The sequence below is a fragment of the Arvicanthis niloticus genome, chromosome 24 (assembly GCF_011762505.2).
Source record: "Arvicanthis niloticus isolate mArvNil1 chromosome 24, mArvNil1.pat.X, whole genome shotgun sequence".
Lineage (NCBI taxonomy): Eukaryota > Metazoa > Chordata > Mammalia > Rodentia > Muridae > Arvicanthis > Arvicanthis niloticus.
This window is the reverse complement of record NC_133432.1, coordinates 4,731,196-4,753,277: the sequence shown is the minus strand read 5'-3', so window position 1 is coordinate 4,753,277 and position 22,082 is coordinate 4,731,196. Positions and strand designations below refer to the sequence as shown.

The following is a 22,082-nucleotide window of genomic DNA, read 5'->3' as shown; positions in this document are numbered from 1 at the left end:
TTCAGATATCCAATGTTTTAATAATGTTGACCCTGGAGCGCCAAGGAGGGAGTCCTCCTTTTCCTCTCCCTCCTCCTCCTCTTCCCATCCCTCCTCTCATCACTACAGATAGACATGAAGTGTGTTCTAAATCATTCGTCAAGAGTTCTAAGCAAAAGACTCGCGACCGCTCCTTATCAGACTGAGCGCGGACCCTGCCACCCAGTACAACCAGCTTTAGTACAGTCGTTCTGGCGTGAAAAGAATTGCATCATGGCCGTAGAGCTGCCTGTCTCACCCAGCCTTGGTTAGAACCGGGCAGCATCACTGCACTAGAAGGACTAGGCAGAGGCGGATGGATGACTGGAGGGAGCAGCATGATCCTTCAAACCTTCGCCAGCGGAAGCCAGGGGTGGAGCTGGGGAGGGACTGGGGGATGGGCGGGGAGGGGCTGGGGAGGGAGTGGGGAAAGGGGATCATCAAGGAGTGTATCAACTGGCTGAAGGGGTTGGGATGTCATCTTGGGGCAAGTGGTGGTCACTAGAGTCCTCAGAGGTGGGATGGAGGCGTCCTGGACAGCTTCTTTTCCTCTAGAATGTTCCCAAAGAGGTTGGCTGCCTCCATTGCGCAACCCCAGTGGATTGTGAGCCCGTAACCTCCGTGACCATAGTTGTGGATGACCTGGGAGAAGCAAGAGAGACGGTGGTCGCCAGGTGCCGGAGGGACCTCAGGAGGGGTCGGGAAAGCTTGGTTACACCGGAAGACCAGGAACCTTCTAAAGAGCCTTGAGTAAAGCAGGTGACCTGAGGTCCATCGATGACTTACTGGGCGGGCGGTGGGCGGGCAGTGGGCGGGGCCAGCCTGGGGCTGGCTTAAAGGAACTGTCTGAGGAGCTGTAGGATGAGACCCTACATTCTACTCTCTGCTTAAAAGGTGAGGGTGCTTCATCCATCAGCACAGGAAATGCAGGACCGCAAGACCTTGCGTCAGAGCGGCCCACTGCCACACCGCCACACACTCAGCTTGGTAGAGGTGAACACAGCCCCTCCACACATGCACACAATCATCTCTACATACCTGTACACACATACACGTTCACACACATGCCCTTCGTGCACCCCTATCTAAGAGGAGAAAGCTAACCTTGCTACAGGGGTCACTCGCACCCCTGGTGAGGGGACCCAGAGGAGCCCTCTCCAGAAGAATAACAACGTCTCTGAGGTCAAGTTCAAGTCCTACCAGTGCCCGGCCCCTCACCAGTGGTCTGGCTTACGCAGGTAACACCACCAATGGAGGTCCTGTTTTTTCCTCAGGACAGAGAAAGCTGTCCCTAGCCAAAGGGCTTCAGAGCAGACTCTAAAAGGTCATGAGTTTGTCCTGCCATCTGGTGTAAAGTACCACATCCCTCTACTCAGTCCTTTCCCATCTCAAGTCTCTGTGTCCCCATTTATGGGGGGTGGGGGGGAGGGAGGGGAAGTGGCCACCTCTGGCCCTGATCTCGGCTGATATGACTTTTCCCTGGGGAGCGGCCATTGTTACTGGAGCTGGGGTGGACACTGCTGCCCCTGACACAACACACCTCTGCACTTGAAGATCCAAAAGGAAGCCGTTCTCTTTCTAGCCGGACCTGAGGCCGGACTGGCCGGAAGCCAGTGAGTTCACCCACAATTCTTGCATTCTGGGGAAAAAAAAAAAAAGTGCCGTTGACTTATCAAGACCATGTCCTGGCTGACATTCTAGGCAGCCGTGAGTTAAGCTTTTAGAATCTCATCGCCGCTCGCTTGGCCAGTCACCACAGTATTAATCACAAGTTAGCAGTCACATACATCTCACAGTGTGAGCATGTGTGTGCGAGTGTGTGTGAGTGTGTATAAGTGTGTTTGTGTGTGAGTTGAGTGTATGTGAGTGTGCGTGTGAGTGTAAATGTGTGTGACTCTGCATGTGTGTGAATGTATGTAAGTATAAATATGTGTATGTGTGCAAGCGTATACGTATGTGTATTATGTGTGAGTGTGCGTATGTGTGGGTTTATGTGTGTCTAAGTGTATATGTGTGTGAGTGTGTAAGTATAAATGTGTGTATGTGTATAAATATGTGTATATGTATGTGTATTGTGTGTTAATGTGCATATGTGTGAGTTAGTGTATGTATGTGTATTGTGTGTGAGTGTGTGTATGTGTGGGTTTGTGTGAGCGTGTTTATGTGTGTGTGAGTGTGTGCATGCCTGTGAGTGTGCGTGTGCAGGTGTGGGTGCATGCATGCTACAGTATGCATATGAAGGTCAGAGGACAACCATGTATCAGTCCTCACCTTCCACCTTGTATGAGACAAGCTCTGTTCACTACTATGTGTGTTGGGCTGGCTGATGTGCAAGCCTGAGGAGTCCTGATCTCCACCTTCCACGGCACCATAGGCACACAAATGTGTGCCGCTGGATCTGTCTTTACACGAGTTCTGGGATCCGAACCCAGGTCCTAACTGCTATGCAGCAAGTACTCCCTGGGCCCTGTCCTTTACAGTCTCACACCGCATGCTAGTTCATCTAGGGCGATGACTGCTGTCAGTACCAGCTATGTCCTGGTGATACCACCATGTGACCATCACCAGCCCTGCAGTCTGTCACCACCAACCACAACCTCTCCCACCTCTCTTGTCACCATGACCTCGATCAGGAAGACGTGGAAATGGAGACATATATGCAAGTACACCTGCTCTCTGTGAAGACATGCTAAGAGGCCACCCTATGAGGGACATTCTCAGAAGGGTCAGTGAGGTGGCATTAGTGCACAGCAAGGACTTCCCAAGTACTGTCACAGGCTACAGTGAACTGTGTACTGTGAATTCTATACCCCAGTCTGTATACTGTATACAGTGTGATGGTTTGTACATGCTTGGCCCAGGGAGTGTCACTATTAGGAGGTGTGGCCTTGTTGGAGTGGGTGTGGCCTTGTTGGGGTGTGTGGCCTTGTTAGAGGAGGTGTGACCTTGTTAGAAGAGGTGTGTCACTGTGGACATGGTCTTAAGACCCTCCCCCTAGCTCCCTGAAAGCCAGTCTTCCACTAGCAGCCTTCAGATGGAGATGTAGAACTCTCAGTTCCTCCTGCACCATGCCTGCCTGGATGCTGCCATGCTCCTGCCTTGATGATGATGGACTGAACCTCTGAACCTGTAAGCCAGCCCCAATGAAATGTTGTCCTTCTAAGAGTTGTCTTGATCATGGTGTCTCTTTACAGCAGTAAAACCCTAAGACACTCAGTCTGTGTACTGTGTAGTCTATACCCCAGACTGCATTCTATATACTCAGTCTACATACTATACACTCCAGTCTGTGTACTGTGTGCCACATACCCCAGTCTCTCTTGGGTTAACTGGCCCACTTACCCCCATGGAGTTATCTTCTCATCAGGACCAAGCTGCCCTGGCTGAGAGCACCACCCACCCCTTACCTTCAGGGTGGGCTCCAGTTTACAGCAGCTCTTCCAGATGGCATTGTGGTCACGGGTGCTGTTTAACTCGCTCCAGTTTCCCAGCTGGAACACACCTCCGAGCGTAACTGTCTTGGAACTATATAAAAATAAAGAGGGCTAAGGAAAACAAGGTCCGGCAGGCAGAGGCATCTCTCCTCCCTCACTACCAGATCCTCAGTCACTCACTCCTGTTGGTACTGCCGTCCCACTAAACACACCCCACTGCCATCGTGGTCTTCATTACCCACACACACACACAGCCACCACCCCCAGCATCACCATCACCCCCAGCATCACCATCCTCAGCATCACCATCCTCAGCATCACCATCATCAGCATCACCATCAGCATCACCATCCCCAACATCACCATCAGCATCACCATCCCCAAAATCACCATCCTCAGCACCACCATCCTCAGCATCACCGTCCTCAGCATCACCATCCTCAGCATCACCATCCTCAGCATCATTATCCTCAGCATCACCATCCCTAGCATCACCATCCCCAACATCACCGTCCTCAGCATCACCATCCTCAGCATCACCATCCTCAGCATCACCATCCTCAGCATCAACATCCTCAGCATCACCATCCCCAGCATCACCATCCCCAACATCACCATCCTCAGCATCACCATCCCCAGCATCACCATCCCCAGCATCACCATCCCCAGCATCACTATCCCCAGCATCACCATCCCCAGCACCACTATCCTTAACATCACCATCCTCAGCACCACCATCCTCAGCATCACTATCCCCAGCATCACTATCCTTAACATCACCATCCTCAGCACCACCATCCTCAGCATCACCATCCCCAGCATCACTATCCCCAGCACCACTATCCTTAACATCACCATCCTCAGCACCACCATCCTCAGCATCACCATCCACAGCATCACCATCTCTATCAACACCTCATTACCACCAGCAATGTCACCCGCACCAACCCTGTCACCATCTCTGCCACCAAAGCAGCATTACCACGGCATTGTCATCTCTACCATGCCCATAAAATCACCACCAAGGCAGCCGGCACACCACCCATCATCGGCTCTGAAACCATCATCTCTGGCAGGCTAGACACACGACTGGTCTTCATCAACAGTGACTGCTGTCCCTACTTCCACCACCGTCAGTGAGTCGATCTCCTTGACTTTGCACTCAAACACACACACACACACACACACACACACACACACACACACACACACCCGTGCCTATCAACAGCCCCTTCAGGGCTATCCTTCCCCACCGACCCTTGCTACCTTACCGCAATGATGTCATTCAGCACTGATAGCCCGCCATCCCCTAACACTGCCTCCACCACCACCATTATGAGCAACAAACACCCGGTTGCTCTCCCGAGCCCTCTGCTGACATGCCAGCCACTCTGATGTCACTCGCTGCGTATCCAGGACCTTTGTCCTGGCCTTACTACCTCTGCTACCAGGAGGAATGTTTAAGGTAAGGTCTAATCAGGACTAAATCCCACCATCACAGAGATTTCATTGCCTAAGCTTAATTACAAAACTCTGAAATAAAAACACCAGCCGGGTGGATGGGGCGTCACGACGCATGAAGTCGTCCCTTCTATGTCCTTAGCTCAGTCAGAGTTTTACCCTGGGATGATGTACGGGGAGTTGTAGATGCCAAGGCTGGAGTCATGGGTGACGATGAAGTGCTTTATCCAAGGGGCCTCCACCTGTTAGTCAAGGCAGATGCATCTTGTCAGGGGGTGAGGTCATGGTCAGCGGTTTACCCTTGGCTTGCTCCCTCAATGCTCAGCCCTATAGTGACCCCCTGACCCAGGACTGCAGGAGGGTAACCTGACAGCTCCCCGTGCTCCCTGGAGTATCCCACACCCTCACCATATGTCCACAGAGAAACCTGAGCTCAAAAAGCAAACAGACACACAGGAACACACACTCCGCACACATACAAACACACACGTGCACACATTCATATATGCATATGGTCACACCCATCGGTGTACCCCCAAATAGCAGGTGTGTACACATACACCCCTGCGCAGCACAAGAGTCATGGGACAACGGTGACACCCACAGGCTGGCTCACCTGGGTTCTGACCCTCAGCTCAGTGTTTCCTGCTGTGCATCCTTGGATGTGTATTTGACATCTCTGTGCTTCAGGTAAGATGGCGTCATGATATGATAGGACTATCCCAACAGTTGTGCTACAGACTAAACTACGAAGTCAAAGAAGTTCCTAGGCGCTCACCTGGCCCTTATAAGCACTTCAGAAAGGTTCACTGGGGTTTTCTTATAACTCAGGACTGTGCTGTGGCGCCTACATGGGGACAAGGTCCCTACATACATTTTGCACAAAATTCCAGAACAGCGGGGCAGGGAGTAGGCTGGTCCTTATTTCTTCAGTAAGTCACTTCCTCAAAGTCTGTAGTCACTCCATCAGCATGACCCTGCGGCACCAGCTTTGGATTGGCGGGAGCAGACAGGGCAAGCTCTCCACAGACCACAGTGTCTCCTCACCTGGATGACCTGGCCCCGGCCTGGCTGCAGGGAGGCGTCTGCTTGCAGAGCCCCGGCCCACACCCCGGTGCAGTTGATAATCACATCCACGCCGCCTCTTGCCACCTGGCAGCAAGAACACGTCAGCGACAGGAAGGGGTGAGGACTCTGCAATGCCCTCTTCCCTCTGTCCTCCAGCCTCCCACATCACAGTTGTCTGCGCCCTGGGGACGTAGGGTGAGGTGTGCCCGTGTGGATCAGTGACCCTGGCTCCAAATCTCCGCACTGACTTTCAGTCAGTTTCTGACCACAGAAATGTCCTTTGTGCTCCTGAGACTCAGCTGCTCTCATTTGACAATAATCCTCCTCCTCCTCCTCTTCCTCTTCCACCTCTTCCTCCTCCTCTTCCTCCTCCTTCCCCCTCTTCCTTCCTCTCATCCTTCTCCTCCTCCTTTTCCCTCCTCTTCCTCCTCCTCCCCTTCCTCCTCTTTCTTCTTCTCTTCTTCCTCATCCCCTCTTCCTCTTCCCCCTCATTCCTCTTCCCCCTTCTCCTTCTCCTCTTTTTCTTCTTCTATTTTGTTTTTTGGACAGGGTTTCTCTGTGTAGCCCTCCATCCTGGAACTCACTCTGTAGACCGATCTGGCCTCAAACTCAGAAATCCACCTGCCTCTGCCTCCCAAGTGCTGGGATTAAAGGCGTGCACCGCCACCACCTTGCTGTCAATGATTTTCCAGCAAAGCTAATAATGTTCACAGGCTACTGGAGGACGCTGTGTGACCCTGAAGAGAGGTTGCTGGATAGAAGTACCGTGGCCATGAACTTTGCTGAAACTTTAAAGAAAAGTTCACATCAGGCCAAGATGGCACTACCCTCCATGAGACCCCCTTTTAGCCTCTCCTCTTACCTTCTCTCTGTCAGGACACTTGCCTCAACTCTGCCTGTGTACTTGTCAAGTAAGACACAGGAAGCACCCCCATGCTTCCAGCCCATCCTGGGTGACTCCCCCAAAGTCTTTATGAACATATACATTGCTAAGTGTGTACTGTTTTAGAGCCACAGAGGAGAACAGTCTCAGAATCAACCACAGACCCCAGGTGTCCATCAGGGCCAGACCCAACCCCAAGGAGCTCAGTACCAGCAGCTGGACACGCTGCACTTTCCCTGTGCCAAGCATTGTTCTTGGGACTAAAGGAAACCTCAGAGCTGAGCTGTAAGGTTGTAGTGGCCCCGAGCTCATCACTGTGTAGTGATGCTGTGCCTGGGGTCTGAGCTGAGTGCCTGGACACTGCAGAAATATCAGCCCATGCCACAGAAGCATGGAAGGGTCTGGACTAGGGAGTGGAGTAGAGCTGACTCCAGGATAAGGCGTCCCTGACTCTGAAACATGTCTGGGGGCAGATATAACCAGACTCCATTGTTCCCTGATTACCACCAATACCAAGGCAGACACCACCCTCAGAATGCCCAAGTCCTCCTGGGGTTAGAGACTAGGACAGGCCTACAGGGGCCATGAGAATCTAAGAAGGGGGTCTCCCACCCAGCATCAGGGAGCATCTTCCTTCCTCCCTCCTCTATTCCCTCAGACCCTCTCCACTCACCTCTTCGAGAGACTCCACCTTCCGATGGATGAATTTCACTCCCCTCTCAGTTAACCTGGGATGAGGAGACACATCAAAACCGCCCCGAATTCACTTCTCTGCCACATCCCTCCTAGAGGGCAGCACAGGGGACATTCCTGTGGATATTAGCTCCCCTCAATGCCCCTGTGCAGTCTTTCAGTTCATGAGCACCGGCTGGGCCACACTGGTCTGAAAAATACCCCTTTGAAAACAAGGTCCTCTCTGGTGGCCCCAGCCCAACACTGAGCTGAAGGTCATGGAGTGAGCTGTCCACAGAGAGATTGGGACACAAGACCTGTCTCTCATTACAGTCTGTTGTCACCATGTTAGCTTATATCAAAAAGAACAAACTTTAGGAGAGTGGGGGCGGGGAAGCAGAGCTGAGTCAATGCCATATGCACCTTTGTCAGAACATGACACCAGAGTGGGCCCAGGGGCATCCATTCCTGTCTTTCAATGTCCCAGAGTAGGGCTCTGTAGATGTGACTCAGTGGTGGCATATCTTCCCAGGGGATATGAGGCCCTGGGTTTGATCGTGGGCCTGAAAACCCATCAAAAGAACTAGAAAGTATAACAATTGGAAGAGTAACTATGTAATTTCATCATGATAAGACACCTGGTAAAAGGCTGGTCAGGGGTCCAGCGTCCCTAGGACAAAAGTAGTAACATCAGGGCAATGGTTTGTTGTGTTACAATTTCCTCCTGTTTGTAACATTGTCTCCTGGAAGGAGTGGGGACTCTCCTGAGATATACAAAGTAACAAACTTCACAGGTCTGGGAACACACAAGGTTCCCAAGTCCCCTCCCCAAGGTTATGTATGCATTGGCCAGCTGAGGGCAGAGACTTGCGCCAGCTGAGCTGCCCAGAGGAGACCCTCCAAGTTGTGCAGCTGTGTAGAGATGAGCAGGGAGCTCTGGGGTTGCAGCTCACACCTGCACTGGGATGGACTTTTTGATGCAACCGCCACTGAGCCATCTCCACTGCCATAACTGAGCCCTTACCCATACTCCTGTTACTAACTCAATAAATTCATTGGCTACCAAGCTGGACTTTGATGTAATCATCTCTTTAGTCCGTTGTGGGATCCCAAAGTGGAGTCACGTATGTGTCTTTCCAGGAGAGGTCTCACACAACACGGTTCTCGAGTTTGGTTGATAACTACACTCATCCAGAGAACATATTGACATAAAATTCTGGACCTACTAGACATGAGACTCTCCATTAATCCCTGCACCTGGGAAGCAGGGATAGCGGATCTCTGTGAGTTCTAGACCAACCAAGGCTATGTAGTCTCAAAAAGAAAAAGACAAAGAAAAAAAAAATCTGGACCCTTGCCCTGTGGGTTTTGATTCACTAAATGCAGACTAGGAACCTGAAAGCCATATTTTAAAGTCTTCCCAGACCACAAGAGTCTCCATTCATTTCGAGTTTTAACTTTTTTTTAATAAAATACAGGGAACATATAAAGTCTCCTTTAATATAAAAGCATGTGGTCCTCCAAGCTAATGTTCACCAATGCAGGACACTACAAGATCCATATTAAAACATCAACGGTAAGACAGGGACATCCATTCCTGCCTGCATCACTTAACGTTGTTCTAGGGACGCTGACAAGAGCAGTTAGAGAAGAAAAGGGAAAGGGAGAGAAACGTTTTAAAGAAAATTTAGGCAAACTATGTAAATAGCTCTAGAAGAGTATTTCAATCCCATTTAAACTACCGTATGAGCACGAAGCCTTGAGGGAAAGTTCAAAGAAGCATAACAACCGAAATCTGCAAAGTGGGATGACACACTCTGCGAGATGCAGAACCGTGGCTTCTGCACGGGTGGTGATCAGGACCAGGGACAGCTCCCACGCAGCACCCCAAGATCTTGGAGTTTGTCTACTACTCCTTCACAGCTTGGTCCCTGGGATGTTTCCTTCTCAGAGGAAGGTAAAGGTCTTACCTCTCAGTCAGCCATGGCAGGTAGCTCTTTCCCTCTAGAAGGAGGCTTGTGTTGAACCAGCCGTAGCTAGAGTGGGGAGTGGGGGGGTGGGGGGAAGGGTCAGAATCTGTTTGAAGATTGGCTTGGTATTATTCTGAGTCCCCAAAATGGATAGAGCTGAGCCACTAGGTGGCATTTGTGGGGTAACAGCAGCAAGAGTTCAGCTCAATTCAAGGTGACATTTCCTATCAAACTATTGTATCCTGGGATATGCAAGTAGAAGCTGGATGTGTGGTTTGGGGAATGAGGTCAGGTGAGAAGCACACAGGTTGAGCTTGGTCACACGGCTGTGTGGTCCTGGGAAGTCACTCAGGCTCTCTGAAGTTCCATTTCCTCATCTGAGAGAGTGGTTTGGCAATGTGGAGGGCTATGGTTTAAATGGGGAACGTCCTTCGGGGGTCACATGCACAGGCTTGGTTTCCGAGATGGCTGTGTGGAGAGCTAGTGGGATTAGAAGGTGAGACCTAGGGAATAATCCTTACGCCATCAGGTGCTTCCTTCAAAGGCCACTGTGGGACCCCATAGTTCCTTCTCATTGCTGGATTGTAATACGAGCAGCTGTGGTGAATACCTCAGGAGCTAAAGCAAGGCCTGTCTTCATAGGTAGCCTGTGTCTAGTGTGCAAAGCTGCTTGGTGTTTCATCCCAAAGCCCAGTGCACCTGGAACCCCAGGAAGGGGTTGGACATCAGAAGGACGGAGTGCCAGGGGCTCAAGGACAGAGATGGGATGGGAGATTGGGGTTCCCGTTTCTTGCTGCCTTCTAGACAGTTCTGTCTGAATTGTTAGCCCCAGTGTCTTTGCCCATGACAGGTGATAAAGTCTCAGACCCTGGTGGAAATGGCCAAGACCAGGTTGTAGCAATGCAGACCTGGCCTCCATGTTCTCCCAGCATCCCTCAGTCCCCACCTGTTACAGGGTATGGCTGGCACACCCTGTCCCATACCCTGAACTCTCAGCCCAGGGATCTGGCCTGCCCTTCCCTGTAAAATCCAACCATTTTGGTTACTTGTTCCTTCTATATCTTTCTCCTGGCTACAGCACCTGATCTCCCCTCTCTCTCTGTTTTCGCTTCCCCTCCCCCCTCTCCTCGCAGGGCCCAGCTCATTCTGGCCATGTCCACCCTGGACTCTTCCAGATGTCTCTGTCTGTGCTATTCTCTCCTTTGTCTAGCCAGTAAATTTTCTCCTCCACCACACCTAGGCGCAGTCATGGCGTTTCTTTTTTTTTTTTTCTTTTTTTTTTTTTTTCTTTTTTTTTTTTTTCTTTTTTTCCCCCCGCTTGACAGGAATCTTACCCATAATCAGGGAACATGTCCATCTCTCTGGGAGTCAGCTTCCGGAATCCCAGAACTGTGTTTTTCCAGAAAGGGTCCTGAGGAGGAAGCAGAGAAGGGCTCACAGGGGCATGTTGGGGACAGCCCTGGCCTTGTATTTTGATGCTAATTCCCCTTTCTCAGGAAGGGCTGCAGAGGAGGAGTGAATCAGTACACAGGTGACTTCTAGTGAACTTTCTGCCATCTTAATTTGTAAAATAGAGGCTAGAGCCAGTGATTGGGCAGTAGAAGTCGAGGTGGAGAAATAAAGGTTTGTGGGAAGAGGGAGAGAGGAAGACAGAGGAGGAGGAAGACAGAGGAGCAGGAGGTGAAAGGACAAGTGTGACTTGGAAAATCCGCAAGTGATAAGGGATCTCAGAGCTGGGGAATAGAGTGGTGTAGTGGTGAGTCTGCCCAATCTAGGCGTGCAGCTTATATTCATAATTATTGAGTTGTATTTTTCTTTGGCCAGTCTCATTTGGGCTGGAGATTTACAACAGGGGCAGGTGAACTGGATCATCGGAATAACAGAAAGAATGCAGCTTGTGGCAGACACTGGCTGCAGTCTTTGCTTCTCTGAGTCTGTTGTTTCACCTTCACAACCAGCCACTGGGGTGGATGCTGTGTGCAGCCTTACAGACAGGCCAAATGGCCTGAGAGAAGTCAAGTAATTTGTCTGAATCTCATGGCTGGGAGGGAGATCTGAGCTCACACAGTCAGGCTCAGGTCTGTTCCCTTCACTTATCCTAAGAGTAAGACAAGGAGTAGGGTAGAAACAGTGGTCTCAGTGGACCTGAGGCTGGGGAATAGCTCCGTAGTAAGACACTTGCCTCGGACACGCAAAGCCACGACCCTCAGCTCCAACAAGATAGATAGATAGATAGATAGATAGATAGATAGATAGATAGATAGATAATAGATAGATTATAGATGGTAGATAGATAGATGATAGATTAGACAGACAGACAGACAGACAGACAGACAGACAGACAGACAGACAAACTAATCTGGACCATAAGTCTGTGACCTCTGAGTACTCCTGCAGCTCAAGGCCCCAGCTCTGTCTAAGCCCTGTGAGGTCCAAATCCCCCATCCAAATGGCAGTGCCAGTGACATTGTCCTAAACAGAAGGACTTAGGCAGGGTAAACAGAAGGGTTGCTATGGGGAATGCCAGCCTAAAGGTGGCCTTCTGTTCTTCAGGAAAGCAGCACAGGGACCGCCCTTAGTACTCCAAGACCGTCTTTTAACTTTCCCTCATGGGTCAACCACCTTGGGCAAGGACACCTAGTTCCTGTCAGTCCAGACAATCTCTTCCTTCTGTCTCCCATTACCCTCCCAGGCCCGGTACAGATAGCCTTGGTGACTTGGTACCAGATAAGCCTTTCTCTCTACTCATGGAATGGTCTCGTTCTGTAGTTTCTCTGTACCATGGCTGATATGCCTCACGGTCGAGGATGCTTGGCTCACCGGAACTTCATCCTGGAAGAGGTTGTAGCCTGAGATTAGGGCCAGGCCCATTTTCTCAGCGTTGGGAGAATGGAGGTGGCTCAGCAGGTAGTCAAAAGTTTGCTGGTTCCACTCCCTGGAAGTGTAAGAGATGACACACTTGAGTCTCTTCTGCCAGTTACTATAAAACCTGAGTTGACATCAAGGAATTAAAGTCTTCTTAGCTCCCAGCCTTGTAAGACCTTATGTAAATGTGTACACACACACACACACACACACACACACACACACACACAATCTTTCTTACACAAAGACTCTCTGCTGTTCCTAAGGCGTTGATGATCTGCAGCTGAGACCCCCCCTCTTCTTCCTTCTTTGGTTTCCTTTTTTACCCACATGGCAGAGGCAGGCAGAGGGATCTCTGTGAGTCTGAGACCAGCCTGGTCTATATAGTGGGTTCCAGGACAGCTAAGGCTACTCAGAGAAGCCCTGTCTTGAGAAAATAAAAAAGAGTAAACAGGGCTGGTGAGGTGGCTCAGTGGTTAAGAGCACTGATTGCTCTTCCAGAGGTCCTGAGTTCAATTCCCAGCACCCACCTGGTGGTTCGCAACCATCTGCAATGGGATCTGATGCCCTCTTCTGGTGTGTGAGGATAGCTACAGTGTACTCATATACATTAAATAAATAAATAAATCTTTAAAAACTGTGTGCTTCCTCTTCTGAGTACAACTTGTTTTATTTTTGTTTGCTTGGGTTTTTTTTTTGTTTGTTTTTTTGAGACAGGGTTTCTCTGTGTAGCCATGGCTGTCCTGGAACTCACTCTGTAGACCAGGCTGGCCTCGAACTCAGAAATCCGCCTGCCTCTGCCTTCCAAGTGCTGGGATTAAAGGCGTGCGCCACCACTGCCTGGCTTCTGGGTACAACTTAATCACGATAAAGATAGCCTTGTCCGGATACTTCACCTGGTATGTTGGTCTCTTTCTTTGTTACTCCAAACTTATTCCTAACCAAAATGGCACCAGAGTTTTTTGGTCACTAAACACCCTGGGCAGAACTGCTCGGAATGCCAGTTTCTGTAGCACCATGGTGACACTGACGGGGGACACGTGCAACACTCAGACATCCACCGAGTTCACTTCCACAGTGGTCCAAACAGGTTCCCACACCTGGCTTCCCAGGCAGAAAACCAGAAAGAAAAAGCATCCCCATTGTGCACCCCTGAGGCCGGTGCCTGGAGTCTGGGCTCACACTGCAAAGGCCTTGACCTGGCCCCAACTACACAGGATGGGCGTGGTCACACATAGGTGGGAGATATGTGGGCAGGAAGTATGTCAGGAGGTATATGGCTGTTCTCTGGGTATCCCAGGTATGGACCTGGCCAGTGTCCACCATCCAGGCCAGTATTTGACAAAGCTTGCTTCAGATTTGGTTCAACAACTGTGGTAGTGGAACCAACAATGCCGGGGCTTTTGTAGAAACTGGGATAATAATTGTGTCTCTTTGGTGCCTAATTTTCTATTTTCTTCATTATTTTATCCATTATTCCTTCTACATTTACTTAAAAAAAAAATTACAGGGGGCTGCAGAGATGGCTCAGTGGTTAAGAGCACTGGCTGCACTTCCAGAGGTCCTGAGTTCAATTCCCAACACCCACCTGGTGGCTCACAACCATCTGTAATGGGATCTGATTCCTTCTTATGGTATGTAGGTGTACATACAAATAGGGTACTCATATACATAAAATAAATAAATAATTTAAAAAAATAGTCTATGTAGTCTTGGCTAGCCCAAAACTTGCCAGGTAGACCAGGTTAGTCTCCAACTTGCAGTGAATCTCCATGCCTCTGCTTCCTGAGTACTCGGATTACAGGTAGATGAACTTTCCTGACTGGCTAATTTATAATTTAGTCTTGTGATATAGCTCTAGATGACCTCAAGATGACCTCAAGCTTATAACCCAGCCCCTCTACCGGAAAGCTCTAGAACACAGGGCGGGCCAGCTCAAGGCTTCCGCTAGGGACTTGTCCTTAGTGCTGAAGACTGTGGCGAGAGGCTCCCTCTGCGTCTCAGCTCCACGGCCCCCAGACGACCACACGGAATCCTCACTCACACCTCCTGCGGGTTGCTGGGGTCGGAGAGATAAGGCTGCCAAAAGCCAGCGGCCACGTCGCTCGTGGTGAGGGGCGTGAAGCGATCCGCATAGACCTTCACGTGCAGTGGGTGTGTCGGGTGGTAACGCTCGTGAATGCAGAGGGCTGTGGACAGTCCGATGACTCCCGCTCCAATCACAGCCACGCGCATCACGCCGGCCTGCAAGAGGGAAGATGGAGGGGCCCCGTCATCGCCACCTTCACCGTGGGGTCAAGAGCCCGAGATGCTAGAACGAAAGAGGTAGTCACCTGATTCTTCTTAAAGGTCTATTTCATTTTTTATGTGTCTACATATGTGTATGCACATACGTGTGTGTGTGTGTGTGTGTGTGTGTGTGTGCACCTCAGTGCAAGACACAAGTGGAGGCAAGAAGAGGACATCTATAGCCCCCAGAGCTGGGGTTACAAATGGCTGGGAGCCCAGACCTGAACCTGGGTCCTCTGAAAGAGCAGACCACGCTCTTAACCTCTGAGCCGTCTTTCCGTCCTCAGCACTGAGGTGCACAGAGGCGAGTCACGAGCCTATCATCACTCAGTTGATAATCCTGGCATCTCCCTGGTTAGCCCTGCCACCGAGGTTGGTCCCAGCCACCGGAATTCAGGCTGGTCTGGTGGTCAGGAGTACTGGCTTCAAATAACAGCGCTCAACCCTGCTAGCTCTCAGCCCTGGGTAGCGTGCTCCTTGAGCTGCAGCTCAGACATGGCTCAGGGGTGGACAGCTGTGACACCAGTAGCCAAACAGCTCCAGTTCTACAGAGAGTCAACCTCAGCAAATGCCTACTGTGCTCCTGAGCCAGAACCACGGCTTCACATATCCTTACACCTAAGCCTCCGGTGTCCTCTTGAGGCCAGGGCTGCTGTTTTTAGTCCCATTTTACAGATGAGGAAACTGAGGCCCACGATGGAAAAGTGCCTCACACACATCTCCAGTAAGTATTGTGTTGGAATTTAACTCCAGTTCAAGTAAATTCTGCACATATTTACTGCACCCCTACTACGCGCCATGCTGCCAGCTAGCCAATGGGGCTTTGAGCATGTCTGATGCAGGGTTTGCCCTCAGAACTTGCTCTTCTGGCAGAAGAATAGGCCTGCCTTGGATTGCAGGGCTGGCTACACCTTCAGATGTTTTAGGCCTAGCTGCTTTCGACCTTGCTCTATTCAGAAAGCTCCTGCAAGGCAGAACAAGGGGACTGTGTGTGTCCGGAAGGGCCAGACTCTTGCCCCCTCTACACTCGGCGGGCCTCCCTCAGACCCCAGCTCCTGGCAACATGGGCCTGGGGCCCTGAACAGCGGATCATTCTCAATATGGCCTAGTTTTGCAAAGCAGGGGTGGCGGCAGGCCACAAAAGCTGGACTCCGCTGGGGTTTCAGACGCCAAACTGGTACGGAGTCCACAAGCAGAAGGTGGCAGCTTGAAGCCTGTGCTTGGGTGCTGGGGGTTTAGGGAACAGCCCCTCCCATCCCCCCTCCTTCCCCACCCCACCCCCACCCCGGAGACAAGACCACTTCATTAGTAAAACAGGAGTCGCTCCAGTCCCGTCAGCTGTCTTGAGGATTCAATGCCAAGCTCTGCAGTGGTTCCTGTTATGGTGCCTGGGAGACCTTCAGCACATGGTAACCAGTACCCAGTACAAGTACTCGGTACTGAGTACTCGGCACTCAGTACACAGCACACAGTATATACAGTACAAGTACTCCGTACACAGCACCCAGTACCACCCAGTACAAGTACTCAGTACACAGCACCCAGTACCACCCAGTACAAGTACTCAGTACACAGCACCCAGTACCACCCAGTACAAGTACTCAGTACACAGCACCCAGTACCACCCAGTACAAGTACTCAGTACACAGCACACAGTACCACCCAGTACAAGTACTCAGTACACAGCACACAGTACCACCCAGTACAAGTACTCAGTACACAGCACACAGTACCACCCAGTACAAGTACTCAGTACACAGCACACAGTACCACCCAGTACAAGTACTCAGTACACAGCACCCAGTACCACCCAGTACAAGTACTCAGTACACAGCACCCAGTACCACCCAGTACAAGTACTCAGTACACAGCACACAGTACCACCCAGTACAAGTACTCAGTACACAGGACGTAGCATCCAGTACAAGTACTCAGTACACAGCACACAGTACTACCCAGTACAAGTACTCAGTACACAGTACTTAGTACAGAGTACACAGTACTCAGTACAGAACACACCGAGTTCATAGCACACAGCACACAGTATAAAAGCTCATAGTGGGCTGGATTAGCAGGTCAGACATGCTCAGTTTAGTCTGCCCTTGACACACTGACTGTGTGAGCCTGCCCAAGTCACTGGACTTGTCTGGATAAGAGAGAGTAGCTCCCAGCCTATCCAGGGTTAGGGTGCTCCCTCCCGGGTTGGGCATTTTCAGTGTTTGAGCCCAGAGCGTTCAGGGAAGCCAGGGGAGCTGCCCTGTGTGAACTGAGCCTGTGTGCTGTCTGCACACGTGCAGGCTGACAAAGCTCCTTCTGCCGCAGCACCCTCTTGCCCATTGCTCCCCTCACCCCAGCCTGGGAAGGGCAGTGGATGCAGACACCAGCTCTTGAGGAAACTCTTGGGTGCTTGGGGGCTCAGACAAAAAAGCAGTTTACAGATGAGGCGCCGAGGCGCCCAGAGAGTCACGTCAGCTCCAGGTCGTGACAGGAGCTGAAGAGGGAACCTACATCTGCTCTCGCTGATGCTCCGTTCCCATGCTCACACCCCTGAGAAACCCGGGGAAGGACGGGGGGGGGGGGGGGGGGGGGGGGGGCGTCTAGATAGGGAAAGACATCTGTAATCCGAGAACTCAGGGCGCTGAGGCAGGAAGAAGCTACAAGTTCCAGGTCAGTCTGGGCCTCAAAAAGATAAAGGAAAAAGTGGGTGAAGGAGAAAGAAGGAGAGGGGGAGGAGGATCCACGAGGCAGGCCTGGTGGTGCACACTTGTGATCCTAGCCCACAAAAGGCTGAGGCAGGAGGATTGCCGTGCTCAAGGTCAGAGGTTACATAGTAACTTCCTGCCTCGAAAGTAAAAGAGGAAAAAAAAGTACAAAGAAGAAACTTTGGATCAAAGCTTGGCCAGTCGGAGGACAAACCCAGAGCGATTGGAAGTCTGGCTCTGATGATGGCTTCCGGAACCAGATGGAAGGGGCAGAGAGAGGCGAGTGCCAGGCGGGCCCCAGCTTTCCCCACTGTGCAGAACCTCAAGGAGGAACTAGACATCCCGGTGCAGCTAGGAAACCAAGGAAGTGCGAGATCGTTCCTGACCCATGGCTGTGAGGAAGGGTCATTTCCCAGGGGTGATGGAAAAGAGTTGTCTCTGTGAGGGGAGGGCGGCAACTGCATGGCTTCCAGCTCTGTGTGTGTGTCTGTATATGTCTATGTATCTGTATGTGTGTTTGTGTGTTCCTCTGTGTGTGGGTCTGTGTGTGTGTGTCTATGTGTCTGTGTGTGTCTATGTATCTGTGTGTGCACATGTGTGTCCCTTTGTGTGTGTGGGTCTGTGTGTGTATCTGTGTGTGTGTATGTCTATGTATCTGTATGTATGTGTCCCCCTGTGTGTGTGTGTCTCTGTGTGTGTATGTCTATGTATCTGTATGTGTGTGTGTGTCCCTCTGTGTGTGTGTCTGTGTGTGTATGTCTATGTATCTGTATGTGTGTGTGTATATATCTATGTATCTGTATGTGTGTGTATGTGTCCCTCTGTGTGTGTGTGTCTGTGTGTGTGTATGTCTATGTATCTGTATGTGTTCTTGTGTGTCCTTCCATGTGTCTGTGCATGTGTGCATGTATGTGTGAGTGTGAACTGTCAACACATAACCTATCAAGATCTTCATAACAACCCTGGAGGAGATGTACCCATTTTCAGTGGAGGCAACTGAGGCTGTGACCCAAGACAACCTGTTCGAGAAAAGCAGAGCCCAGGCTAGCCTGACTGTGGAACCATGTATTCAATTAGTCACATGATTTGAAAAACCCGAGGATGAGGCAGGAGAAAACAAATAGCCTATGTTTGGGAGTCCTGCTATTTCGAAGCCTAAGATGCACCGTTTGTGGGGACCATCAGTGGGACAGGACTGGAGGAAGAGGAAAGGCTCTGAGGCCTACATTTGACACTGACAAGAGTGGCAGCTGTTAAAGGACAGTATACAAGCATGTGATCCTCATCAGAAGCAGGAGCCAGACCATAGAAGCCATGTCTAGCCTCAGGTAAGATCGTTCACGTACGCACTAATGAACTTCTGGGCCTGTGCGTGCATAGCTCTATTATTAAGTCAACCATTTCCTTGTGGTTGCTGACAGTTTTATGTTAGTGGTGCAATTCTGCTTTATGGCCAGGGATTCTAATCAAGCATGCTTGGGGTGTGTATCCTGGAAGATGAACCATCGAAGTTACTGCATTCATCAGAGAGGGAGACAGACAGACAGACAGATGAGAGAGAGAGAGAGAGACAGAGACACAGAGAGAGAGAGAGACACAAAGAGAGACAGAGAGAATGAGAGAGACAGAGACTGACAGGGACAGAGACAAACAGAGAGAGAGAGATACAGAGAGACAGAGAGAGGATGAGACTATAAAGTCAATGTAAGCATGGGACAAGAGAGCCTATTTGGATCCTACCATCACTAAGACACGGAACGGAATGGAGACAATGCAACCCCTCCCCCTCACAACTCCTCTAGGAGACGCCTTCTCTATCTTCCTAAACCAGGGACAGAAGTTGAAGCCAAGGAAGCACAACTCGAGGCTGGTGTGGGACTCCAGATCTCACCCACTTCAACCCAAATGCACCTCACGGCAGCAGTCAGTCGGCACGGACTTTTCTCTTTGTCTCTCTGCTTATAACCTTTGTCCCTAGAAAGCAATCAGAGGAGGCAGCTTGTGCCTCTGTCATGTACACTTAATGGAGAACACGAAGGACTGGTGAAACCAAAAAGCCGTATTGGGGTACAGAGATGAACACGAGCCAGTTCTGCCTGGGCCACACACCATGTGGCTGTACCTTGTGCAGCTGATATTCCTAGTTTATCTTTAAATTGGGACAACAGTTCTGAGACATTGGTAATCCAGCCCCCTCCCCAGCGTAATGATAAAGATGGGTTAGGGAGAATTTATTAGGTCCAGCTGAGCGCCGGGCATTTTCTATCTGTCTGTCTTCTCAAATTCACCCTGTGAGTCAAGGTCTCACATCTAGACTTCAAGATGGCTCAGCTGGTAAAGGTGCCTGCCACCAAGCCTGACAAGCTGAGTTCTGCCCCAGAGACACCCCCCACCCCCATGGTAAAAGAAGAAAACTCAGTCCCAAAAGTGGCCCTTTGACCTCCACCTGCAGAGTGAGGCACCTATGAATTCCCACCACCCCCCCCATACCAAATCAATCAATCAATAGCATAATAAAAAACTTTGTTCAAAGATTCCGTGCTCCAGAGGGAGGTAACTGAGCCGTGGAGAGGTGGTGTTCCGATCCTTCAGGTCCCTTCTGACATGTACTCTGGGTAGGAGGGTGCAGTGTTATCTTTCAGGGGGACATTTTCCCAAGTCTGTCCTTTTTGGGTCACCAATCTCAGACACTGATGTTGAACCTGGATTGTTGACATGGAGAGGACCCTGGGGAAGACACTACGTTGTTTCTGTCCCCCGGTCCCACACTCAAATGTATTTTCACTTACCACTGGTACCCCGGGTCCGGAGAAAACTGTCCTGGGGATGGTGCAGGTTCTTGTCTCCAGAAGGAATGCTCCTGACTCTCTGGGCTGTGTTGACTTCAGCCCTCTGCCCACCAGCTAGGACTGGAACACAAGGTCAAAGTCTTCAGCAGTGGAGGGGGCACAGAGCAAGGGGTGGGGCTGGGCACTGTGCTTCTTGGGAGCGGGACTTAGTCTGGCCAAAGAACCTTATGTCTCCTCGCTCTAGTGAGCTGCCTGACTTTTCTGGCTGATCCCAAGCCCCTGTGGACAGGCCTGGGGGGGGAGGGAGGGGTTCATAGGCACAAGCCAGCTGGAGATGAGCCTCCCCCTACCCCCACAGCTTGCTGCACCCCAGCAGAGGGGAGGACTGTTCCCTGGGCCACCGTAGGCCAAAGGCACAGGACAGGGCCTTCCCGGCCAGCCAGCTAGCTCACTGCTGTTCTGGGATGCTGGACAGATGAGGCCGAGAAGGGCCGCCTGCCTGGGCTGTGTGGATGTGTGGCTCTCTGCTTCAGTATCCCAGAGACGAAAGCAGCAGGGTTCCAGGTCCTTCTTCTGCCAAGGCTAGACCTCCAACTGGGAGATGGTAAGACCAAAACACATCTGGCTGAACAGGTAAGGATACTGAGGCCCAGGGTGGGAGGGGAGCTGTGATGGTTCAGTCTCTAATCCAGCTTCTATTTTAGCAACATCCACCAAAGAGGAAGATGGTGAAGGAAGCATGTGTAACAGGGGAGAGAGCCGGGGGCCACACGCATGCTAGGCAGGCATTGTGCCTCTGACGTATGGCCTTAGCCTGTTCTTACATAACAATAACAGGCACCCAGGGCACAGCCCACTTTTCACTTCTTCCTCTCAGACCTTGCAATCCTAGCCAAGTTCCTCCTGACTGTGATGCACTCGGAGGTGGTTCACAAGAGCGAGCTGCTGCATTGTGTTCGTTCCTAAGTCCCGTCCTCCAGGGCTCTGTGCTTGGGTGATCGGAAGAGAGCAGTTCTGAGCACTTCAGCTGAACCTTTTAAGGTATTTGCTGTTCTTCACGACTATCACAGCAGAGCTGGGATCCAGTAACCTGAGAACCAAGTGTGTGCCTGCTGAAGACCCAGGGCTGGCTCAACGCTATTGCATATGCCCACTGGAAATTATGATACACCCAGTCAGAAAGCTTATATGAGAATGTCCTTAGTCCCAAACTAGACAGAGACAAAGTACAGCTCCATTTCCCTCTACATACGTCTGTCTGTAGCCAGGCGGTGGTGGCGCACGCCTTTAATCCCAGCACTTGGGAGGCAGAGGCAGGCAGATTTCTGAGTTCAAGGCCAGCCTGGTCTACAGAGTGAGTTCCAGGACAGCCAGGGCTACACAGAGAAACCCTGTCTCAAAAAACCAAAAAAAAAAAAAAAAAAAAAAAAAAAAAAAAAAAAAATTGTCTGTCTGTCTCTGTCTCTCTGTCTCTTTGTCTCTATCTCTCTGTTCCTTGGTGTCTCTCTTTGTCTCTATCTCTCTGGATCTCTGCCTCTGTCTCTCTTCCTCTCCCCACTTTCTTTCAGTGAGAAATTATCTCCCCAAGTCACTCAGAAGAGGCCCACACAGCCTTGAAATCAGAGCGATGGCAGCCAGAGTAGACAATCCCTCCACCCACTGCCTGGTTGATGAACAACACACACTCAGGCCAGGGCAGAACCTGAGAGAATTCTCAAGTCAAAAGCCAGGCAGTAAACAAGCCCTCTGCCTGGAGCCATGTCAGAGTCTCTCAGCAGCCAGACTGGCCTATGACTTGCTGCCAAGCTGAGGATGGCACTGAGGGTCTGGTCCTACTGCCTCTGCCTCCTACGAGCCAGAAGTACAGGTGTGCTGGACCATGCTGCTTGGTGAGAGCTGGGAAGGAGACGCCCCCACCCCCGTCTGTCTGT

The 22,082-nt window shown here is 50.9% G+C and overlaps 1 protein-coding gene across 1 annotated transcript; it reads right to left on the bottom strand.

Annotated features, from left to right (window-relative positions):
* Dao (D-amino acid oxidase) lies at positions 1-20,272 on the bottom strand. Its single transcript, XM_076922454.1, has 11 exons — positions 20,152-20,272; positions 14,416-14,615; positions 12,327-12,441; positions 10,841-10,917; positions 9,507-9,572; positions 7,538-7,592; positions 5,961-6,065; positions 5,073-5,155; positions 3,426-3,543; positions 1,559-1,657; positions 1-660 (listed from the first exon to the last, which is right to left on the bottom strand). The coding sequence occupies exons 2-11, from the start codon at positions 14,604-14,606 to the stop codon at positions 529-531; spliced, it is 1,041 nt and encodes a 346-aa protein (XP_076778569.1). The 5' UTR covers positions 14,607-14,615; positions 20,152-20,272; the 3' UTR covers positions 1-528.
* Between the last annotated feature and the right edge of the window lie 1,810 nt (positions 20,273-22,082).

Bases quoted from the DNA above. Each gene is read 5' to 3' on its own strand.
- Dao (XM_076922454.1), bottom strand. From the start codon at position 14,606: ATGCGCGTGGCTGTGATTGGAGCGGGAGTCATCGGACTGTCCACAGCC. The intron at 10,918-12,326 runs GTGAGCCAAGCA...CTTCCTCCTCAG, and splicing joins TCTTCCAGGATGAAGTTCCG to GACCCTTTCTGGAAAAACAC. The intron at 7,593-9,506 runs GTAAGACCTTTA...TCCTCATCCCAG, and splicing joins CTGCCATGGCTGACTGAGAG to GTTAACTGAGAGGGGAGTGA.